Here is a 25,103-nt window from a genome sequence, read left to right on the forward strand (position 1 = left end):
AAGGAGCGTGGGATCGACGAGAGAGAAGATACGAGGAAAAAAGCACCTGCTGAAAAATGTCGAAAATTCAGGTTTTCGTTTTCTGGCTGTAACTTTCGATGCGTTGATCGCAGCGTATTGGGACTGCGCCCAATCGATTTCTCTCGCAAAATTACGTCGGAATAGTGCCACCAATAATTTATTCCAGCACTTTTGAAAATTGCGAAAATTTTCGCCAAAAATACAAAGGGGTTAACCTTCCTTTTTTTTTGACCAAAAAATTTTTCGTCTCAGAATTGATTCGTATGACTCTTTCCCGACCAATTGGACCCCAAGGAACTCAGAAAACGCAGCAAAAGGAGCGTGGGATCGACGAGAGAGAAGATACGAGGAAAAAAGCACCTGCTGAAAAATGTCGAAAATTCAGGTTTTCGTTTTTTGGCTGTAACTTTTGATGCGTTGATCGCAGCGTATTGGGACTGCGCCCAATCGATTTCTCTCGCAAAATTACGTCGGAATAGTGCTACAATTAATTTATTCCAACACTTTTGAAAATCGCGAAAATTTTCGCCAAAAATACAGAGGGGTTAACCTTCCTTTTTTTTTGACCAAAAAATTTTTCGTCTCAGAATTGATTCGTATGACTCTCTCCCGACCAATTGGACCCCCAGGAGCTCAGAGAACGCAGCAAAAGGAGCGTGGGATCGACGAGAGAGAAGATACGAGGAAAAAAGCACCTGCTGAAAAATGTCGAAAATTCAGGTTTTCGTTTTTTGGCTGTAACTTTTGATGCGTTGATCGCAGCGTATTGGGACTGCGCCCAATCGATTTCTCTCGCAAAATTACGTCGGAATAGTGCTACAATTAATTTATTCCAACACTTTTGAAAATCGCGAAAATTTTCGCCAAAAATACAGAGGGGTTAACCTTCCTTTTTTTTTGACCAAAAAATTTTTCGTCTCAGAATTGATTCGTATGACTCTTTCCCGACCAATTGGACCCCCTGAAACTCAGAAAACGCAGCAAAAGTAGCGTGGGATCAACGGAAGAGAAGATACGAGGAAAAAAGCACCTGCTGAAAAATGTCGAAAATTCAGGTTTTCGTTTTTTGGCTGTAACTTTCGATGCGTTGATCGCAGCGTATTGGGACGGCGCCCAATCGATTTCTCTCGCAAAATTACGTCGAAATAGCGCCAGAAAGAATTGATTCCAGCACTTTCAAAAATCGCGAAAATTTTCGCCAAAAATACAAAGGGGTTAACCTTCCTTTTTTTTTGACCAAAAAATTTTTCGTCTCAGAATTGATTCGTATGACTCTCTCCCGACCAATTGGACCCCAAGGAACTCAGAAAACGCAGCAAAAGGATCGTGGGATCAACGGGAGAGAAGATACAAGGAAAAAAGCACCTGCTGAAAAATGTCGAAAACTCAGGTTCTCGTTTTTCGGCTCCAACTCGTCATACGTTGCTCGCAGCGTATTAGGACTGCGCCCAATCGATTTCTCTCGCAAAATTACGTCGGAATAGTGCCACAATTAATTTATTCCAGCACTTTTGAAAATCGTGAAAATTTTCGCCAAAAATACAAAGGGGTTAACCTTCCTTTTTTTTTGACCAAAAAATTTTTCGTCTCAGAATTAATTCGTATGACTCTTTCCCGACCAATTAGACCCCAAGGAACTCAGAAAACGCAGCAAAAGGAGCGTGGGATCGACGAGAGAGAAGATACGAGGAAAAAAGCACCTGCTGAAAAATGTCGAAAATTCAGGTTTTCGTTTTTTGGCTGTAACTTTCGATGCGTTGATCGCAGCGTATTGGGACTGCGCCCAATCGATTTCTCTCGCGAAATTACGTCGGAATAGTGCCACAATTGATTTATTCCAGCACTTTTGAAAATTGCGAAAATTTACGCCAAAAATACAAAGGGGTTAACCTTCCTTTTTTTTTGACCAAAAAATTTTTCGTCTCAGAATTGATTCGTATGACTCTTTCCCGACCAATTGGACCCCAAGGAAATCAGAAAACGCAGCAAAAGGAGCGTGGGATCGACGAGAGAGAAGATACGAGGAAAAAAGCACCTGCTGAAAAATGTCGAAAATTCAGGTTTTCGTTTTTTGGCTGTAACTTTCGATGCGTTGATCGCAGCGTATTGGGACTGCGCCCAATCGATTTCTCTCGCAAAATTACGTCGGAATAGTGCCACAATTAATTTATTCCAACACTTTTGAAAATCGCGAAAATTTTCGCCAAAAATACAGAGGGGTTAACCTTCCTTTTTTTTTGACCAAAAAATTTTTCGTCTCAGAATTGATTCGTATGACTCTTTCCCGACCAATTGGACCCCCTGAAACTCAGAAAACGCAGCAAAAGTAGCGTGGGATCAACGGAAGAGAAGATACGAGGAAAAAAGCACCTGCTGAAAAATGTCGAAAATTCAGGTTTTCGTTTTTTGGCTGTAACTTTCGATGCGTTGATCGCAGCGTATTGGGACGGCGCCCAATCGATTTCTCTCGCAAAATTACGTCGAAATAGCGCCAGAAAGAATTGATTCCAGCACTTTCAAAAATCGCGAAAATTTTCGCCAAAAATACAAAGGGGTTAACCTTCCTTTTTTTTTGACCAAAAAATTTTTCGTCTCAGAATTGATTCGTATGACTCTCTCCCGACCAATTGGACCCCAAGGAACTCAGAAAACGCAGCAAAAGGATCGTGGGATCAACGGGAGAGAAGATACGAGGAAAAAAGCACCTGCTGAAAAATGTCGAAAACTCAGGTTCTCGTTTTTCGGCTCCAACTCGTCGTACGTTGCTCGCAGCGTATTAGGACTGCGCCCAATCGATTTCTCTCGCAAAATTACGTCGGAATAGTGCCACAATTAATTTATTCCAGCACTTTTGAAAATCGTGAAGATTTTCGCCAAAAATACAAAGGGGTTAACCTTCCTTTTTTTTTGACCAAAAAATTTTTCGTCTCAGAATTAATTCGTATGACTCTTTCCCGACCAATTAGACCCCAAGGAACTCAGAAAACGCAGCAAAAGGAGCGTGGGATCGACGAGAGAGAAGATACGAGGAAAAAAGCACCTGCTGAAAAATGTCGAAAATTCAGGTTTTCGTTTTTTGGCTGTAACTTTCGATGCGTTGATCGCAGCGTATTGGGACTGCGCCCAATCGATTTCTCTCGCAAAATTACGTCGGAATAGTGCCACAATTGATTTATTCCAGCACTTTTGAAAATTGCGAAAATTTACGCCAAAAATACAAAGGGGTTAACCTTCCTTTTTTTTTGACCAAAAAATTTTTCGTCTCAGAATTGATTCGTATGACTCTTTCCCGACCAATTGGACCCCAAGGAAATCAGAAAACGCAGCAAAAGGAGCGTGGGATCGACGAGAGAGAAGATACGAGGAAAAAAGCACCTGCTGAAAAATGTCGAAAATTCAGGTTTTCGTTTTTTGGCTGTAACTTTCGATGCGTTGATCGCAGCGTATTGGGACTGCGCCCAATCGATTTCTCTCGCAAAATTACGTCGGAATAGTGCCACAATTGATTTATTCCAGCACTTTTGAAAATTGCGAAAATTTTCGCCAAAAATACAAAGGGGTTAACCTTCCTTTTTTTTTGACCAAAAAATTTTTCGTCTCAGAATTAATTCGTATGACTCTTTCCCGACCAATCAGACCCCAAGGAACTCAGAAAACGCAGCAAAAGGAGCGTGGGATCGACGAGAGAGAAGATACGAGATAAAAAGCACCTGCTGAAAAATGTCGAAAATTCAGGTTTTCGTTTTTTGGCTGTAACTTTCGATGCGTTGATCGCAGCGTATTGGGACTGCGCCCAATCGATTTCTCTCGCAAAATTACGTCGGAATAGTGCCACAATTAATTTATTCCAGCACTTTTGAAAATTGCGAAAATTATCGCCAAAAATACAAAGGGGTTAACCTTCCTTTTTTTTTGACCAAAAAATTTTTCGTCTCAGAATTGATTCGTATGACTCTTTCCCGACCAATTGGACCCCAAGGAACTCAGAAAACGCAGCAAAAGGAGCGTGGGATCGACGAGAGAGAAGATACGAGGAAAAAAGCACCTGCTGAAAAATGTCGAAAATTCAGGTTTTCGTTTTTTGGCTGTAACTTTTGATGCGTTGATCGCAGCGTATTGGGACTGCGCCCAATCGATTTCTCTCGCAAAATTACGTCGGAATAGTGCTACAATTAATTTATTCCAACACTTTTGAAAATCGCGAAAATTTTCGCCAAAAATACAGAGGGGTTAACCTTCCTTTTTTTTTGACCAAAAAATTTTTCGTCTCAGAATTGATTCGTATGACTCTCTCCCGACCAATTGGACCCCCAGGAGCTCAGAGAACGCAGCAAAAGGAGCGTGGGATCAACGGGGGAGAAGATACGAGGAAAAAAGCACCTGCTGAAAAATGTCGAAAATTCAGGTTTTCGTTTTTTGGCTGTAACTTTCGATGCGTTGATCGCAGCGTATTGGGACTGCGCCCAATCGATTTCTCTCGCAAAATTACGTCGAAATAGTGCCTGAAAGAATTGATTCCAGCACTTTTGAAAATCGCGAAAATTTTCGCCAAAAATACAGAGGGGTTAACCTTCCTTTTTTTTTGACCAAAAAATTTTTCGTCTCAGAATTGATTCGTATGACTCTTTCCCGACCAATTGGACCCCCTGAAACTCAGAAAACGCAGCAAAAGTAGCGTGGGATCAACGGAAGAGAAGATACGAGGAAAAAAGCACCTGCTGAAAAATGTCGAAAATTCAGGTTTTCGTTTTTTGGCTGTAACTTTCGATGCGTTGATCGCAGCGTATTGGGACGGCGCCCAATCGATTTCTCTCGCAAAATTACGTCGAAATAGCGCCAGAAAGAATTGATTCCAGCACTTTCAAAAATCGCGAAAATTTTCGCCAAAAATACAAAGGGGTTAACCTTCCTTTTTTTTTGACCAAAAAATTTTTCGTCTCAGAATTGATTCGTATGACTCTCTCCCGACCAATTGGACCCCAAGGAACTCAGAAAACGCAGCAAAAGGATCGTGGGATCAACGGGAGAGAAGATACGAGGAAAAAAGCACCTGCTGAAAAATGTCGAAAATTCAGGTTTTCGTTTTTTGGCTGTAACTTTCGATGCGTTGATCGCAGCGTATTGGGACTGCGCCCAATCGATTTCTCTCGCAAAATTACGTCGGAATAGTGCCACAATTAATTTATTCCAACACTTTTGAAAATCGCGAAAATTTTCGCCAAAAATACAGAGGGGTTAACCTTCCTTTTTTTTTGACCAAAAAATTTTTCGTCTCAGAATTGATTCGTATGACTCTTTCCCGACCAATTGGACCCCCTGAAACTCAGAAAACGCAGCAAAAGTAGCGTGGGATCAACGGAAGAGAAGATACGAGGAAAAAAGCACCTGCTGAAAAATGTCGAAAATTCAGGTTTTCGTTTTTTGGCTGTAACTTTCGATGCGTTGATCGCAGCGTATTGGGACGGCGCCCAATCGATTTCTCTCGCAAAATTACGTCGAAATAGCGCCAGAAAGAATTGATTCCAGCACTTTCAAAAATCGCGAAAATTTTCGCCAAAAATACAAAGGGGTTAACCTTCCTTTTTTTTTGACCAAAAAATTTTTCGTCTCAGAATTGATTCGTATGACTCTCTCCCGACCAATTGGACCCCAAGGAACTCAGAAAACGCAGCAAAAGGATCGTGGGATCAACGGGAGAGAAGATACGAGGAAAAAAGCACCTGCTGAAAAATGTCGAAAACTCAGGTTCTCGTTTTTCGGCTCCAACTCGTCATACGTTGCTCGCAGCGTATTAGGACTGCGCCCAATCGATTTCTCTCGCAAAATTACGTCGGAATAGTGCCACAATTAATTTATTCCAGCACTTTTGAAAATAGCGAAAATTTTCGCCAAAAATACAAAGGGGTTAACCTTCCTTTTTTTTTGACCAAAAAATTTTTCGTCTCAGAATTGATTCGTATGACTCTTTCCCGACCAATTGGACCCCAAGGAAATCAGAAAACGCAGCAAAAGGAGCGTGGGATCGACGAGAGAGAAGATACGAGGAAAAAAGCACCTGCTGAAAAATGTCGAAAATTCAGGTTTTCGTTTTTTGGCTGTAACTTTCGATGCGTTGATCGCAGCGTATTGGGACTGCGCCCAATCGATTTCTCTCGCAAAATTACGTCGGAATAGTGCCACAATTAATTTATTCCAACACTTTTGAAAATCGCGAAAATTTTCGCCAAAAATACAGAGGGGTTAACCTTCCTTTTTTTTTGACCAAAAAATTTTTCGTCTCAGAATTGATTCGTATGACTCTTTCCCGACCAATTGGACCCCCTGAAACTCAGAAAACGCAGCAAAAGTAGCGTGGGATCAACGGAAGAGAAGATACGAGGAAAAAAGCACCTGCTGAAAAATGTCGAAAATTCAGGTTTTCGTTTTTTGGCTGTAACTTTCGATGCGTTGATCGCAGCGTATTGGGACGGCGCCCAATCGATTTCTCTCGCAAAATTACGTCGAAATAGCGCCAGAAAGAATTGATTCCAGCACTTTCAAAAATCGCGAAAATTTTCGCCAAAAATACAAAGGGGTTAACCTTCCTTTTTTTTTGACCAAAAAATTTTTCGTCTCAGAATTGATTCGTATGACTCTCTCCCGACCAATTGGACCCCAAGGAACTCAGAAAACGCAGCAAAAGGATCGTGGGATCAACGGGAGAGAATATACGAGGAAAAAAGCACCTGCTGAAAAATGTCGAAAACTCAGGTTCTCGTTTTTCGGCTCCAACTCGTCATACGTTGCTCGCAGCGTATTAGGACTGCGCCCAATCGATTTCTCTCGCAAAATTACGTCGGAATAGTGCCACAATTAATTTATTCCAGCATTTTTGAAAATCGTGAAAATTTTCGCCAAAAATACAAAGGGGTTAACCTTCCTTTTTTTTTGACCAAAAAATTTTTCGTCTCAGAATTAATTCGTATGACTCTTTCCCGACCAATTAGACCCCAAGGAACTCAGAAAACGCAGCAAAAGGAGCGTGGGATCGACGAGAGAGAAGATACGAGGAAAAAAGCACCTGCTGAAAAATGTCGAAAATTCAGGTTTTCGTTTTTTGGCTGTAACTTTCGATGCGTTGATCGCAGCGTATTGGGACTGCGCCCAATCGATTTCTCTCGCAAAATTACGTCGGAATAGTGCCACAATTGATTTATTCCAGCACTTTTGAAAATTGCGAAAATTTACGCCAAAAATACAAAGGGGTTAACCTTCCTTTTTTTTTGACCAAAAAATTTTTCGTCTCAGAATTGATTCGTATGACTCTTTCCCGACCAATTGGACCCCAAGGAAATCAGAAAACGCAGCAAAAGGAGCGTGGGATCGACGAGAGAGAAGATACGAGGAAAAAAGCACCTGCTGAAAAATGTCGAAAATTCAGGTTTTCGTTTTTTGGCTGTAACTTTCGATGCGTTGATCGCAGCGTATTGGGACTGCGCCCAATCGATTTCTCACGCAAAATTACGTCGGAATAGTGCCACAATTGATTTATTCCAGCACTTTTGAAAATTGCGAAAATTTTCGCCAAAAATACAAAGGGGTTAACCTTCCTTTTTTTTTGACCAAAAAATTTTTCGTCTCAGAATTAATTCGTATGACTCTTTCCCGACCAATCAGACCCCAAGGAACTCAGAAAACGCAGCAAAAGGAGCGTGGGATCGACGAGAGAGAAGATACGAGGAAAAAAGCACCTGCTGAAAAATGTCGAAAATTCAGGTTTTCGTTTTTTGGCTGTAACTTTCGATGCGTTGATCGCAGCGTATTGGGACTGCGCCCAATCGATTTCTCTCGCAAAATTACGTCGGAATAGTGCCACAATTAATTTATTCCAGCACTTTTGAAAATTGCGAAAATTATCGCCAAAAATACAAAGGGGTTAACCTTCCTTTTTTTTTGACCAAAAAATTTTTCGTCTCAGAATTGATTCGTATGACTCTTTCCCGACCAATTGGACCCCAAGGAACTCAGAAAACGCAGCAAAAGGAGCGTGGGATCGACGAGAGAGAAGATACGAGGAAAAAAGCACCTGCTGAAAAATGTCGAAAATTCAGGTTTTCGTTTTTTGGCTGTAACTTTTGATGCGTTGATCGCAGCGTATTGGGACTGCGCCCAATCGATTTCTCTCGCAAAATTACGTCGGAATAGTGCTACAATTAATTTATTCCAACACTTTTGAAAATCGCGAAAATTTTCGCCAAAAACACAGAGGGGTTAACCTTCCTTTTTTTTTGACCAAAAAATTTTTCGTCTCAGAATTGATTCGTATGACTCTCTCCCGACCAATTGGACCCCCAGGAGCTCAGAGAACGCAGCAAAAGGAGCGTGGGATCAACGGGAGAGAAGATACGAGGAAAAAAGCACCTGCTGAAAAATGTCGAAAATTCAGGTTTTCGTTTTTTGGCTGTAACTTTCGATGCGTTGATCGCAGCGTATTGGGACTGCGCCCAATCGATTTCTCTCGCAAAATTACGTCGAAATAGTGCCTGAAAGAATTGATTCCAGCACTTTTGAAAATCGCGAAAATTTTCGCCAAAAATACAGAGGGGTTAACCTTCCTTTTTTTTTGACCAAAAAATTTTTCGTCTCAGAATTGATTCGTATGACTCTTTCCCGACCAATTGGACCCCCTGAAACTCAGAAAACGCAGCAAAAGGAGCGTGGGATCGACGAGAGAGAAGATACGAGGAAAAAAGCACCTGCTGAAAAATGTCGAAAATTCAGGTTTTCGTTTTTTGGCTGTAACTTTCGATGCGTTGATCGCAGCGTATTGGGACTGCGCCCAATCGATTTCTCTCGCAAAATTACGTCGGAATAGTGCCACAATTGATTTATTCCAGCACTTTTGAAAATTGCGAAAATTTACGCCAAAAATACAAAGGGGTTAACCTTCCTTTTTTTTTGACCAAAAAATTTTTCGTCTCAGAATTGATTCGTATGACTCTTTCCCGACCAATTGGACCCCAAGGAAATCAGAAAACGCAGCAAAAGGAGCGTGGGATCGACGAGAGAGAAGATACGAGGAAAAAAGCACCTGCTGAAAAATGTCGAAAATTCAGGTTTTCGTTTTTTGGCTGTAACTTTCGATGCGTTGATCGCAGCGTATTGGGACTGCGCCCAATCGATTTCTCACGCAAAATTACGTCGGAATAGTGCCACAATTGATTTATTCCAGCACTTTTGAAAATTGCGAAAATTTTCGCCAAAAATACAAAGGGGTTAACCTTCCTTTTTTTTTGACCAAAAAATTTTTCGTCTCAGAATTAATTCGTATGACTCTTTCCCGACCAATCAGACCCCAAGGAACTCAGAAAACGCAGCAAAAGGAGCGTGGGATCGACGAGAGAGAAGATACGAGGAAAAAAGCACCCGCTGAAAAATGTCGAAAATTCAGGTTTTCGTTTTTTGGCTGTAACTTTCGATGCGTTGATCGCAGCGTATTGGGACTGCGCCCAATCGATTTCTCTCGCAAAATTACGTCGGAATAGTGCCACAATTAATTTATTCCAGCACTTTTGAAAATTGCGAAAATTATCGCCAAAAATACAAAGGGGTTAACCTTCCTTTTTTTTTGACCAAAAAATTTTTCGTCTCAGAATTGATTCGTATGACTCTTTCCCGACCAATTGGACCCCAAGGAACTCAGAAAACGCAGCAAAAGGAGCGTGGGATCGACGAGAGAGAAGATACGAGGAAAAAAGCACCTGCTGAAAAATGTCGAAAATTCAGGTTTTCGTTTTTTGGCTGTAACTTTTGATGCGTTGATCGCAGCGTATTGGGACTGCGCCCAATCGATTTCTCTCGCAAAATTACGTCGGAATAGTGCTACAATTAATTTATTCCAACACTTTTGAAAATCGCGAAAATTTTCGCCAAAAACACAGAGGGGTTAACCTTCCTTTTTTTTTGACCAAAAAATTTTTCGTCTCAGAATTGATTCGTATGACTCTCTCCCGACCAATTGGACCCCCAGGAGCTCAGAGAACGCAGCAAAAGGAGCGTGGGATCAACGGGAGAGAAGATACGAGGAAAAAAGCACCTGCTGAAAAATGTCGAAAATTCAGGTTTTCGTTTTTTGGCTGTAACTTTCGATGCGTTGATCGCAGCGTATTGGGACTGCGCCCAATCGATTTCTCTCGCAAAATTACGTCGAAATAGTGCCTGAAAGAATTGATTCCAGCACTTTTGAAAATCGCGAAAATTTTCGCCAAAAATACAGAGGGGTTAACCTTCCTTTTTTTTTGACCAAAAAATTTTTCGTCTCAGAATTGATTCGTATGACTCTTTCCCGACCAATTGGACCCCCTGAAACTCAGAAAACGCAGCAAAAGTAGCGTGGGATCAACGGAAGAGAAGATACGAGGAAAAAAGCACCTGCTGAAAAATGTCGAAAATTCAGGTTTTCGTTTTTTGGCTGTAACTTTCGATGCGTTGATCGCAGCGTATTGGGACGGCGCCCAATCGATTTCTCTCGCAAAATTACGTCGAAATAGCGCCAGAAAGAATTGATTCCAGCACTTTCAAAAATCGCGAAAATTTTCGCCAAAAATACAAAGGGGTTAACCTTCCTTTTTTTTTGACCAAAAAATTTTTCGTCTCAGAATTGATTCGTATGACTCTCTCCCGACCAATTGGACCCCAAGGAACTCAGAAAACGCAGCAAAAGGATCGTGGGATCAACGGGAGAGAAGATACGAGGAAAAAAGCACCTGCTGAAAAATGTCGAAAACTCAGGTTCTCGTTTTTCGGCTCCAACTCGTCATACGTTGCTCGCAGCGTATTAGGACTGCGCCCAATCGATTTCTCTCGCAAAATTACGTCGGAATAGTGCCACCAATAATTTATTCCAGCACTTTTGAAAATAGCGAAAATTTTCGCCAAAAATACAAAGGGGTTAACCTTCCTTTTTTTTTGACCAAAAAATTTTTCGTCTCAGAATTAATTCGTATGATTCTTTCCCGACCAATCGGACCCCAAGGAACTCAGAAAACGCAGCAAAAGGAGCGTGGGATCGACGAGAGAGAAGATACGAGGAAAAAAGCACCTGCTGAAAAATGTCGAAAATTCAGGTTTTCGTTTTCTGGCTGTAACTTTCGATGCGTTGATCGCAGCGTATTGGGACTGCGCCCAATCGATTTCTCTCGCAAAATTACGTCGGAATAGTGCCACCAATAATTTATTCCAGCACTTTTGAAAATTGCGAAAATTTTCGCCAAAAATACAAAGGGGTTAACCTTCCTTTTTTTTTTACCAAAAAATTTTTCGTCTCAGAATTGATTCGTATGACTCTTTCCCGACCAATTGGACCCCAAGGAACTCAGAAAACGCAGCAAAAGGAGCGTGGGATCGACGAGAGAGAAGATACGAGGAAAAAAGCACCTGCTGAAAAATGTCGAAAATTCAGGTTTTCGTTTTTTGGCTGTAACTTTTGATGCGTTGATCGCAGCGTATTGGGACTGCGCCCAATCGATTTCTCTCGCAAAATTACGTCGGAATAGTGCTACAATTAATTTATTCCAACACTTTTGAAAATCGCGAAAATTTTCGCCAAAAATACAGAGGGGTTAACCTTCCTTTTTTTTTGACCAAAAAATTTTTCGTCTCAGAATTGATTCGTATGACTCTCTCCCGACCAATTGGACCCCCAGGAGCTCAGAGAACGCAGCAAAAGGAGCGTGGGATCAACGGGAGAGAAGATACGAGGAAAAAAGCACCTGCTGAAAAATGTCGAAAATTCAGGTTTTCGTTTTTTGGCTGTAACTTTCGATGCGTTGATCGCAGCGTATTGGGACTGCGCCCAATCGATTTCTCTCGCAAAATTACGTCGAAATAGTGCCTGAAAGAATTGATTCCAGCACTTTTGAAAATCGCGAAAATTTTCGCCAAAAATACAGAGGGGTTAACCTTCCTTTTTTTTTGACCAAAAAATTTTTCGTCTCAGAATTGATTCGTATGACTCTTTCCCGACCAATTGGACCCCCTGAAACTCAGAAAACGCAGCAAAAGTAGCGTGGGATCAACGGAAGAGAAGATACGAGGAAAAAAGCACCTGCTGAAAAAAGTCGAAAATTCAGGTTTTCGTTTTTTGGCTGTAACTTTCGATGCGTTGATCGCAGCGTATTGGGACGGCGCCCAATCGATTTCTCTCGCAAAACTACGTCGAAATAGCGCCAGAAAGAATTGATTCCAGCACTTTCAAAAATCGCGAAAATTTTCGCCAAAAATACAAAGGGGTTAACCTTCCTTTTTTTTTGACCAAAAAATTTTTCGTCTCAGAATTGATTCGTATGACTCTCTCCCGACCAATTGGACCCCAAGGAACTCAGAAAACGCAGCAAAAGGATCGTGGGATCAACGGGAGAGAAGATACGAGGAAAAAAGCACCTGCTGAAAAATGTCGAAAACTCAGGTTCTCGTTTTTCGGCTCCAACTCGTCATACGTTGCTCGCAGCGTATTAGGACTGCGCCCAATCGATTTCTCTCGCAAAATTACGTCGGAATAGTGCCACAATTAATTTATTCCAGCACTTTTGAAAATCGTGAAAATTTTCGCCAAAAATACAAAGGGGTTAACCTTCCTTTTTTTTTGACCAAAAAATTTTTCCTCTCAGAATTGATTCGTATGACTCTTTCCCGACCAATTGGACCCCAAGGAACTCAGAAAACGCAGCAAAAGGAGCGTGGGATCAACGGGAGAGAAGATACGAGGAAAAAAGCACCTGCTGAAAAATGTCGAAAATTCTGGTTTTCGTTTTCTGGCTCTAACTCTTCATACGTTGCTCGCAGCGTATTGGGACTGCGCTTATTCGTTTTCTCTCGCAAAATTACGTCGGAATAGTGCATCAAGGAATTTATTCCAGCACTTTTCAAAATCTCGAAAGTTTTCGCCAAAAATGCAAAGGGGTTAGCCTTACTTTTTTTTCATTTTTCGGCGAAAAATGTTTGGTCTCAGATTCGATCTGTATGACGCTTTCCTGAGTAATTGAAACCCCAGGAACTCAGAAAACGCAGCGAAAAGAGCGTAGGACCAACGGGAGAGGAATGGCGAATAAAATTCTTCTTTTTTTGGCTGTAACTTTTCATCAGTTTTTCCCAGCGTATCGCGACTGCGCCTAATCGATTTTTCTCGCAAAATTACGGCGGAAAAGTGCCACAAACAATTCATTCTAGGTCCTTTCAAAATCGCGAAACTTGTCGCCAAAGATACGTAAAGCCTCACTTTTTTGCCTATTTTTTTTTAATGGATACTGAAAAACGAGACACAGTTTTTGGTATTTGTGTTCTGGCTTGTAGAGCAGACGAGCATTGATCAAGCTGAAATTTTACCAACTTCAATAAATTTATTCATTGGTGTTTTAAATTAGTGCATGTAAGCGTGTATTTATTATATCAGTATGCTCATCAACGACGACGCAAAATTGAAGTAACTGCGAGAGAAAGTAATTTTCGAGTCAATCGACGCGAAACCACGTAAATCGGCAGAGATCCAAAAGAATGCAATATGGAAAAACATTTTCCATCTAGTATTTTGTCACACATAGTTGCTTAAATCGTATACGGTGTCAAATCATCTGCTGCGCAAATCAAATGCTATTGATATATCATAATCATCTGTGATCCGAAACTAACACATCTAACCGCTACCCTAAAAAACATCGAACGCGTCAAAATCATTGTAGTATATTTCAATAAAGTCTATAATGATTCTGAAGAAGACAAACTGGTCCTATTTATTTCAATGAAGTATGAGATATGAAGAGGGTCATCACTTTAATGCTTAATCTTTATTAAGGGTACAAAATAGGTATAAAAATACGATATCATATGATAATTGACAATTACAATACTTCTGTTATTCAATTTTCTTCGTAGTTTCTGTTTTAGATTATTTTCAATAATGCTGTCATATGTATAGTTATATAGTAGTAAAGAAGTCAAGTCAGCGGAGTTTTTGTGCTAAATAGAATTATAAGATATTTGATATAGATCTTAGTTTGCAGCGTATTTTATAAATACATGTACGCCAAGTGCCTATGTTATTATCGAAAAGAACAATTATTACATTATACACACTAGATTACTCAATTTATTTCGCTTGTAACGATAATTCGCCATCATATATACGCCCACGCATTTAATTTGATTTTCCATTGAATACTACAATTTTTCCAAGCCTTATTGCGTATGGACTTAAGGTTAATATACAATATTGGTATTCGATTCAAGGCACTTTTATAATTGTGGACTGAATAGAAGAAAAGAAAAAAATTACTGTAACAATAATGACCGACAATGTCACATGTAACACGCCTGTCACACGAGCGGTACTGCTTTACGAATATAACGTATAATCATTTGTATGGAAATTAAATTCTAATTGCGCATCGCATTACGAATATTTTTCCATTGTGCCTAACGAGCCTTTTCTTGACTCAATTACTTCGGAAAGTTCACGTTAATCACGTCGAGAATGATTGATTGCAACAGAATACCCGTACACCGTCTATTATTATAAATAAACCTGACTGTGATATTATTAATAGAATGATTTTTGCTATCAGGTTTACAGATATTATATTTTAATATTGCTCATCGTTTGTACGGATCAGATAGTGAGAGTTTGATGAATAATCATTGAATTATTGGTCAAGTAAATCTCACCGTGATTTGATCCGAAATAGAATATGCGTACACTGCGTGTTTATTTACCATACGCCTCCGCAATTAAAATAGCCAATTTACGGGGATACGTATATACTGAAAAATAAGACCTCAACTGAACCCCAATTAATGAGAGTGAGGTACCTCTGTTATAAAAAAAACAAAGTCGATAATAGTTTCCTTTTCTTGGCTATTTTTTCAAAATAATATTAACGCACCGTAAATCAGCAAAATTTCATTTATAATATATTTCAAATGAAATTTATTAAATAATTTTCGTGACAGTTTACGCGAACAATTCACTTGCTTTCATAATTACAGTTATTAATTTTTTTCCCTCGATTCTAACCATAATAACATGTAAAAAAAAATAGAAAGATATTATCTAGGAGGTAGGCTTACCTCAAGCGGAAGACCATTGTGAGCTTTTATACCAATCACTGGCATCATATTTGAGAAGAAAAGTTAAGTTGGTGTAATTTTTTCGATTCATGTTCGTAACTTACTTATAACGTACTTATTAGATGAGGTGACTGTGCATACATTATAATCCATCAGCAAAAATTTTAAAGGATACAAACTTCTACATAGATGAATGATAATTGTAAAAAAACAAATAATTCACTTCTTCTTTCATTGTGTTATCATATGCTCGTCAAATTTCACATGTGAAGATGTTTTTGTGCGAATTCATCGCTCGTTATACTCATTGTGAGCTTCAATAACTGAAATCGCGTTGCTTCCACCACAATGTATTTTGTAACTCATATATTTGATTTCATTATGATGAACATTCCTTGAAAAAAGTATAAATACGATGCGAGATACATGAAATTCGGTTTTCACATCACCTTATTCACGAAACTTTATAATACATTATTATTATATTTACGAATTTCAAAGAATTATTTTGATTCGTTCTATTGTGTTTCTGATAGTGTTTTTTTCTTTAATTATTTTTATTCTTAGTGTACTCATAACTGTGCTTAGTATGATTATCATCATTTTTATTACCATGATGACTATGAATATTATTACTAATAGTTCAGTTACCATTGTTGTTGTTATTTTTGCGTTCATTAGCTTTATTTTTATCAAACGTATGAACGTAATTTGGTTGTTTTCATTTCATTATTTCATTTTCATCATTACCGGTAAGAATTTAGGCTATATTAGTGATTATTCAAAGTCCCCCCTCCCCCCCTCCTCTTTCACTAAATCATTTAACCAATGGAAAACGCCAAGTATAATCAATGTAACAAGAAGTATATTGCTGTTATTTACTTTTGATGTACGGTAATAACCGGCAAAGCTTTGATCCCAATATCACTATCAGCATCGCTTTGTAAAAAATTATTCTTTATCTTGTTGCTGCTGCTTGCTACAAGCAGGACTGTACTCTGTTTTCCGTTTTGTAGCAGATTGAACGATTGAGGATGCCCATTCAGTAGCTTAACAACGTTTCCACTTTTTGGTAACGCAATGTTATCAGTAGATTTCTGCTGTAGGTTTATTCTCTGTGTCAAAAAACTTATCAGTCCTTTATTTTCTATTGTAATATTATTCGATTGACTGGTTTGTAAATAAATACGAGGAGAGGAGTTATGCGAGTTATGCGCATGATTTGCCTCAGCTTCATAATTTGTCATTGGATATTGAACTATGTGCTCGACCGCAACGTTAGCTCGTGAACTTTGATGTTTAAGCGTAGGAGATTGTTCTTGAAGGATGAATTGGTTAGAGTATTGCGTTTTCGTTCTTTCACGTTCTTCGGCCCCTGCGGCTTCACCATCTTCTTCTGCAACTTCTGTTTCACCTAAAATATATACACCTTGATTCTCTCTCAATGTAGTATCCCTGTCAGAATGTGATGAATTATTGTCTTGAGAAAGTTCGCCGTCTCTATCATTGCCAATTAAGAGACGTTGGTTTTCTTCCTCGCAGTTAATCATTTCTTCGGACTGCAGAGGATCTACAATATCCAATTGTGATGATTCGCCATTTTCTACGGCAACACGCATTTCGTCGTATCCCCCAATACTTGGATCTTCATCAACCTGTTCAGGTATTTCCACAGATTCCTCGTATTCAATTTCGTTTTCCAAACTCAAATTATCTTCAAAGTAATGCACGCACGTTTCCTCCTGTTGGTCATGTAAATTGTAGCAGTCTTCATCAGGATTTGAAACACTTGCGTCGTGTTCATAAGCCATGGTATTATCACCGCACCCCGTCACGTCAATCCCTTCAACATATTCAATCAAATCAGTGTTTGCTTTATTTGAATTTTCGTTGTATAAAATTTCTGAACGAGTATCAAAGCTATCGTCAAACGTTGCTTCCCCAGTTTTCACAACTCTTACGTCATCTACGTCATTATCCCCTTTAGTACCGACACTGATACACCGATCATCCATAGTCACATCATCTTTAGCTATCTCCTCATTGTATTTCAGAGTTTCCAATACGTTCTCAACCTTTACAAATTCAAGATTATTTACACCTATTTCAGTCTTGATGTCATCAGTCTTGTCTTCTTGAGAATCGTGAAAATATTCATAATTTCTGTAACGATCTGCTTTCACTTTAGTGTCACCTACTGCTACCACATTTTCATTATCCCAAAATTCGTTGCAACTGGTTTCACTGTCTTTATCTAATGCTTCATAATTGGTTTCCAATCCTGCGCCAATTTGAAGATTCACTTCAGGCTCATTGACATCCTGGTTTTGAAATTGTATGATAGCCTTTGGCGCCGTAACGTCCTCGTCAACCGTGCTTTCAGAATTGATAGTCTCTGATCTTCTCTTAGGATTCGTTCGTACTTTTTGAAAGTCTTCCTCCGAAAGATGTAATAATTCTCCAGTTGTTGTCAGCACTTTACCGTGGCGTGTTTTCAAGTGACGTTTGTACGTGTTTCTTGTTTTAAACCTATTTTTTGAGCAAAAAGTTAAAATACCATAAAATCGAATCACATTTCAACTGTTTATTCTGTATTTGTTACAGATGATGGTAATTACGACTGTAATTAAAACCAACAACCACACAGAAACAAAGTCCTCTCATACCTTTGTCCGCAATCCTCACAGCCGAAAGGTGCTTCTCCGGTGTGTCGCCGTCTGTGTTCCCTGAAGTGAGAAGGATGCCTGAACTTTTTTCCACAATCTGCACACGTGAAACGTGTCTGGTTCTGATGAATCAACATATGATACTTCAGGCTGTGCCTTCTTGTAAATACAGCCCTGCATATGCGACATTCGTATGGCTTAATACCGGCGTGACTACGATAGTGAGACACGAGTGTTGTAGGTGCTGTGAAAGTTCGTGGTGGATCGCATATACGACACTGCAGGTTCCCTCCCGCTGGATTCCCCTTGCGTTTTATGCGATCCATTAGCGCCAAAGCCATTTCTCGCTCTTCTTTGCTTGTTCCTATAAACTTTGCCTTCCCTTTTGGCTTCGAAGGGACTGACATCTCCATATTTCTATCGTTCGGATCCTCAGACCAAGTTACAGACTCTAAAAATATTTATTGATTCAAGTTTATTACTGTAATAAGTACGATAAGAGCCATGAAATGCATCTATCTTCAATTGAATTAGAATTTCACTTTTCAACGGTTATGCAACTTAGTATGATTTTATCCACAAGATTGCTAGTTTGAAAACCATTATCATAGGTTGTGTCCAGGAAACCTAACCTGTCAGACTGACAAAATGGTCAGAATGTTTTTAGAAAGTAACAGAGACTTTGAAGTTGAACAACTGTATAATAGGAAAAAACACAATTTTCACAATCTAGATGAACCTCAAAGAGGTTGGATGGTTTTATATGTGGAATAAATTGTATATCAACCAGTATGAATAAATGGAGCATGTCATCTTCATAATTTTGTAAAGTTTACCAGAGTCAAGTTATTGTAATAATAAATGTAACATGTAGCTGTATGGGCGACAAAATGTATTAATACTATATGTATGAATTGTGTAAATCAAGATAAATTTAACCAGAAATACATGCTTATGGAAGCGAGAGATAAGATGATAAACAGACTGATTATTCACTAGGTGGATAACAATTTTACCATACCTGGTACATAAATCGACTCTGATTCATCCTGATCAGCAGGTACAGAAATATCCTGAGCTATGTAAGGCAGCTCTTTCATGTGAACTCCGTCACTTTCAACCACCATTAGCATAATCTAAAAATAAAATGGTTCGGTGTTACGTAACGTAAATGAAAATCATAATGGTAATAAGAATAGAGCAACCATGAATTTGAACAATTCCTTCTATTACATAGTGAATTACACACTTGACTTTCCACTGTAAAATATCTATAAAAAAAATTAATGGAACGACTAATTGGTCATTTCAGAGGGAAAAAAATTTCGAGTCAGATCCAACTCCAGAAATACTTACAACCATAATATCGAACAGAGTACTACATGGAAAACAAATTCAAACATAGATTAATTCCAATAAGTAGGATAAATAGACTAGAAAGAATATACTTTTTTTTGGCAATTGAAGCTATTGCGTGAAACTAAAAATTAGTAATGAAGTTGAAATTTTTTCGATTAACGCTAAATTTAAACTGTTTACGGTATAAAACATACATTTTCACCCATGGCTTGGTTGACCATAATTTCGTTCAAATCGGGGGTGGTTTTTTCGTCATTGTTGTCAACTTTAACATGCTCATAGTAACTGTGATCACCAAGAACCTGAAAACCCGAAATGTCTTGTGGCTCCTTTTTGACCTCAGCCTTGTGTTCCTCAGTAATTTTGTTCATCTTAGCCAGTGTCTTCTGTTTTTCAAATTCAACGAAACTCATTTCATTTGAAAGTATTTTGCGCAGATAATTGGTCGACTTTTCAGACTTAGACTCCTTGTTCTCTTTGTTTAAAACCTCAACTGGTTTTTTCTGTTGATTTGCCCTCATCTTTTTGGTCGCAGGACTCGACTTGGGACTTCGCTGTTTGACCGCTATCGCCATGAAAGTAGAGTCTGAAAATAACGTGCTATCATCAAGCTACGCAAATTTCTTTCATTCCTCTCTCATGAGCATTGTTCTCTGTCAATATAACAAATAAACATCAAGAAACTCACATGCATCCTTATCCCTTTTGAGGTAATCCAAGTGATCGGCAAGATGAGCCTTAATAGACATTCTGGCTCTGCCCTCGCTGGCAAAGCTTGTATACCTTTGCCCGCATCCAGGTACGAGAGCGCAAGTGTAAGAATACTGGCGCTTTAACTCATCGCTATTAAAAACAGAAAACTGTTTTACCAGCTGAGTAGCTGGCATTGCCAATAATTGGGACGTAGTGAAGGATGGCTCTTGTTGACATTTTCGTTTAACGGACACCCTCTTTGACTGAGATTTCAAAGGGACATTAGATTCCGTCCATTTTTTTTCCGAGTGTAAGGTCTGTGATGCAACTTCTGCCAGCATATCCAACAGCGCGCCAGGACTGTCCCTTCCCACGCCATCTGTTTGTTACAAATCGAATGAAGATCAACAAAGATGCATGTTCAAAAACTGGGTTCTAGAACGAATCCAAATACAAATCGATATAACAATCAATTTTGAAATCAAGACTCTATTACTGAACTTTTATACTTGTTTAACAGAATATTATATTCGTATTTGTATAAGGTAGAAAGTATTTACAGAAATTGTGTATCTCACAAGCTTTCTACTTATTTTGTTTGAATGATACATCAACATTTTCTGATCTCACATGATAATTTCTTGAAATAACATTTTTCGTAGTGGCAAAATATTTCTACATTGTAGATGATGGGTAAGATTGCAATAAAAATTAGTTATTCACAGTAAGAATTATCTTTCAATAACTGTATCGAAAAAAAATTGACCAAATAAGTACAATGAGTTTAGCTGAAGCCTTTTTATAACTACACCTTCTCTGCCCTGAGGGAGGAGGTCCACGAATATTATAATGTATATAGGTTGACGTAAACTATGTCAATGTTCGTCAGAAATTGAGTTGAATATTTTTATCGGATAGATTGCTATGTTAATATTACTCGTGGTGTAGTCGTTGGCAAATCGAGTGAAGGGAATGAAAATCGAATTAAAAAAAATAATAATAATAATAGTACTAATGTTTATAAGAAGGTGACATTGATCTGACTGTAATGATTTTAGATTACTTAGAAATTTCAAATTAATACATCACAAGTTGTATTGGGGTAATAAAAAAAACTTAAATATCGACAAGTACTTAAGAACGATAACATTACACTTGTTGCTTGGATAGCATTTTCGCGGTATTTGCCCGCTTTCTGAACAAAGCAAGGTGATGCTAACTAACGACAGTGATTATTAGGCTTTTCGGTTATTTTTTTTCTTCAAAAAATACCTCTCACGGACGGTAGGAAGATGGACATGCATATGAAAATATAAGCCAACAGACAATAAATATAATATCATAATTACACATCGTGACGGTGAGGTTCGCATATGCAACGAGAAACGTCAAAACATTGTACGCCTCTATGTGTGGATGTGTGTTACAAATGCGTGCGCAGCCGACACGAATATACGTATCAGCTACTTACACTAAACGAGATACGTTGCGTATAGTACATGACATGCGCACGTAGGTGTGCGGATGAGTGAGCACGGCGAGCACACTGTTGAGCATAGCTCCTGCAAGGCAGATTAGTGACGTCACAACGACAGTGATTTTACTTGTCAAATGACAATCGGAGGTCCATCCGTCAGAGTGATATTTTGGCATCGCCCATCGTTTTAACATGAAATTTAGGCTAAAAGTTCACATTTCAAGCAAAAATATTCACCCGATATTCGACGATCGAGTATCGGACGCTGTCTTGTTGCTACTTAGCCTTATATGAGTGAAAAGTCAACGAAAAATACGACAACGCCGCGCCAAAGCGGCGTCAAACTAGCAGACGCCATCGGGACGCACAGCAGACGGATTTTAGAGCTTGTTTTCATAGCGGAACCTTTGAAATATCAATAGTTTTTTAACCCGTTATTTGTTCGAAACATAAATTACTCATTCTAGATAAAAGTACAACTTACGTTCTGTTCCGCTGTAATAGTTGTACACTCGTTTCAAGCTTGTTTTTGTATTCATTGTGACCGTTCACTTTCGCGGCGTATCCGCATTCCACTGCCTTCTGGTCGTCTCCAACTCTCCACTCCACCGTTTTCTATTGTTTATCACCAAAACTTCAACTTTGCAGGGCTGACAACCGTCCCGAGCCCGTTAGGTGCGTCTCGGGCCGTGTTCGTAAATTGACTGACAGTACTGAAAATTCCCTAGGACAGAATCAGAGCTATTTACGAGCTTGGAAGCGCAAAAGAGATGAAAGATTGCTGACAGTACTGTCAGTCAATTTTCGAACACGGCCTCGATCAGCCCCCTGACACACGCTGCTTAAAAGTGGTTCGCAAAATGTCCCTCGATTCTGCCGCCAGTTTCGACCACTAGTGGGGCTAGTAGTCAGCGATGGCAGCGAGCGTGTCAGAAGTCTACTAGCGCTACGTAGAGGAACTAAAAAACGGGAACAAGACGCGTAAAATTTTTTAGTATAGGAGCAGTGGTGAGTGTCAGGGGGCTGGTCCCGATCCTTGATGTCCCCTAGGGTCTAGTTTCACGATTCTGTCCGTCTCTACTCTGTCTGATACCGCTAACCGCTTGCGGCGTACCATCAACTTTTCGCATTGTGGCACATATCCTTGAATTAAGGATCATAGCCACAAAGGAAAAAATTTTTACTATTGCTGGAACACAAGGTGCGTAAAGAATCTTCGCCCTCCACTGTCCGCCTTCATTCATACGACTGGTTTTTAACCTACCGAAAAATTTTTCACTCGTACGTATGTAAAAATGGATTGACATTTTATAGGTGCGAAAATATGAGACTCTCCTCAAGCCTATGGGCTCAACACCTAGGGCGAATGATAAAAAGGCATTGGTACATTCAAGGAAATCGCCCAATTATTCAAACTGCCACAGAAAGTTACCTCAAATCACAGAACATAGAAATCGTTGAACCAGAAATTTTGTTAGTAAAGCAATTGCCAGAGAGGTAAGTGAGTATTCGACTAATTCAAACGCATCAGCTGTTTACGTTGGTCGTAAAAAAAAATGAGCTAATTCCATTATCTTATTACACATTTAGATTGAAACTGAACGAACCGCTGATACCGCTACCACTACCTAAAGATAAAACTCATCCAAACTGGAAAGACAAACCCTGTCTGTCTTATCGTGATCATAATGTGTTACTCGAAGGTGTAGAACAGGCTAAAGTGTTGACTAAAACTGTTGAGATCGTCGACGGGCTACCAGAATCCGTGAATAATCTAATAACTGAGCATGATGAGCGTGTTGAAGAATTGGTGCTAAGGTAAAAAAATTTTCTATCACTTTCATGCACAATAATTTAAATGTGCTACATTCGTAGGACAGTGTACAATTCAACTATATACGACGCATATCAAGAACGTCTTCCTAAACCAAAAGATCCCGAAAGACCAGGATTTATGTTCCCAAGACCATATGGGATTTCTGCCATAAGAAAAGCGTGAGTATTGCTGTGTTTGCCAATTTTGTTGCCGCTACTGATAAAACTGTGTGCTGTATTAATTCCAGACGAAACTTATCGCAAAAGCTACTCCAACTATGCGAATCTTTGAGCGGTCCTCAAGTGGCATTTGAAAGAAATCTGATATACAATGGTGTCGTTAGTCTACCAATTGGTATGTGTCACTGTTGAGTAAAAAAGGGAAATCAGCCTATTGTAAATATACATATTATAAGTGAATAGGATTCAAATTATCATCAGCATATTCTCAATTTGTAGAAAAAGATGAGAAGCAGTTACAATTTGAGCTGAGAGCAGACATGCTTGTGACTTCTACAAGTCCTTTGAAACCTATGGCAAGTAAAGGTGAAGGGAATGACATTCAGTTGCCGAACCTTCATCCCATTGATTCCACAATCACTTTGGAGAAAGAAAATATCTACACCCTTCGGAACTTCTATCGTAAGTTATGTAATAACTAAAAACATTCAGTTTTTATCTTTGCAACAGCATCCATAACTTTAATTGCTCGTTCATTTTCACAGCTATCATGAAAAACTCTCAGTGGATGAACGTGCACACAATTTTCGCACATTTTAATCCACGAGAGGTGAAAAATATTTATGAAACTCCCGTTACTGAGTCGCAAATTCTTGGACGTTCGCTACTCAAGTCATTCGCAGTAGGCGCAGCATGTGCAAGACAACGCTTTGGAAATGAAGTTCTAAGCCTACCAGAGCCTGTGACTGTCCAATGCATACAATCGGATGGAAAGATGTTTCACTTCTCAGTTTTGCAACTTAATACATTAGACTTGAATGGATCTGGTGGTGAAAGAAATATATGGTGGTCAGCTCCGAATATAAATCTCTATGAGAAAGCTGGTTATGAAGGCGGGATACCAACAGTCCAGAATTATAATCCCGAAGTATTCAGGAGAATATTTGCATTTTATAATAACAACTGAATTTTATTGTAACTTGTAATATTCGGTGAAAGTAACAGTGTCCTGTGCTACTGCTATAAGACAGCACTGTCCCTTTTACCAAATCACCCGAATTTATAGCTTGTATATAGTGTCATTTACTTAATATAAAAACAAAAATAACACAAGACGATTTGAATTCTCATTCAAATAATACATTGCCATTATACTTTACTCACAACAGCACCTCATCGCTTTCATGGAATTTACCATTGAGATAAAAACTGTTTTACAGTCGATCTAGACGCTTATTACATGTTCGAGATACATATCTGATGTAGTGGCTTTTCTAACATAGCAAATTGGTTATTGAATAGAAGCTAGTTGTATGTGGATAAAATTTAAATACTTGGATATCGATTGGTACACATTTACAAGTGTCAATGATTATGATGTGCGAATCACTTTCTAAAGAATTTCAAATAAACGACAGCAGCAAGAATTCCAACTTCTAGGATGATGATCAATACTAAAATAAATTTATTCGTTAAAACTCTTCTTGTCATTGTTCGAAGAACTTTTTGCGTTTTGGTTAGCTCTTGATCAGTTTGTGATAAGCGCCTTTTAGCCCTCAGTAACGTCTCTCGCTGTTCTCCTAATTCTGCCACTACTTCTGTTCCAACTTGTTCAGTTTCTGCTGCAATGCGTTGCGATCGTGCAACCGAAGATGCAGAACGCTCCAGGGTTGCTCGGCTCTCCAAAAGTGTCTGCCGATGTTGGGCTTCCCAATCGGTGGCAGAATTCATTTTATATGTTTAAAAAAAATTGTTTTAACAAGATAAATATGAGTTGAAAGAGAAACAACAAT

At 39.1% G+C, this 25,103-nt stretch overlaps 3 protein-coding genes across 5 annotated transcripts; 1 reads left to right on the forward strand and 2 right to left on the reverse strand.

Annotated features, from left to right (window-relative positions):
* Positions 1-13,822: 13,822 nt before the first annotated feature.
* On the reverse strand, positions 13,823-22,118 carry LOC124302196 (uncharacterized). 3 transcript variants are annotated; one of them, XM_046758064.1, is made up of 6 exons: positions 21,800-22,118; positions 19,834-20,217; positions 19,340-19,731; positions 18,808-18,922; positions 17,787-18,237; positions 13,823-17,649 (listed from the first exon to the last, which is right to left on the reverse strand). In XM_046758064.1, exons 1-6 carry the CDS (start codon positions 21,852-21,854, stop codon positions 15,999-16,001), a joined length of 3,048 nt encoding a protein of 1,015 aa, XP_046614020.1. In that variant the 5' UTR covers positions 21,855-22,118; the 3' UTR covers positions 13,823-15,998. The 3 variants fall into 3 exon arrangements, with proteins under 3 accessions (XP_046614020.1, XP_046614022.1, XP_046614021.1); XM_046758066.1 differs by lacking the exon at positions 21,800-22,118 and adding an exon at positions 21,310-21,696; XM_046758065.1 differs by lacking the exon at positions 21,800-22,118 and adding an exon at positions 21,188-21,270.
* A 154-nt stretch (positions 22,119-22,272) lies between these two features.
* LOC124302221 (39S ribosomal protein L37, mitochondrial) lies at positions 22,273-24,423 on the forward strand. Its single transcript, XM_046758148.1, has 7 exons — positions 22,273-22,516; positions 22,630-22,812; positions 22,906-23,133; positions 23,191-23,310; positions 23,379-23,485; positions 23,590-23,772; positions 23,856-24,423. The coding sequence occupies exons 2-7, from the start codon at positions 22,640-22,642 to the stop codon at positions 24,275-24,277; spliced, it is 1,233 nt and encodes a 410-aa protein (XP_046614104.1). The 5' UTR covers positions 22,273-22,516; positions 22,630-22,639; the 3' UTR covers positions 24,278-24,423.
* Positions 24,242-25,041, reverse strand: LOC124302233 (vesicle transport through interaction with t-SNAREs homolog 1B). The gene has a single exon (XM_046758176.1). It carries the CDS (start codon positions 25,039-25,041, stop codon positions 24,697-24,699), a length of 345 nt encoding a protein of 114 aa, XP_046614132.1. The 3' UTR covers positions 24,242-24,696.
* Between the last annotated feature and the right edge of the window lie 62 nt (positions 25,042-25,103).

The sequence above is a fragment of the Neodiprion virginianus genome, chromosome 4 (genome assembly GCF_021901495.1).
Source record: "Neodiprion virginianus isolate iyNeoVirg1 chromosome 4, iyNeoVirg1.1, whole genome shotgun sequence".
NCBI classification, from domain to species: domain Eukaryota; kingdom Metazoa; phylum Arthropoda; class Insecta; order Hymenoptera; family Diprionidae; genus Neodiprion; species Neodiprion virginianus.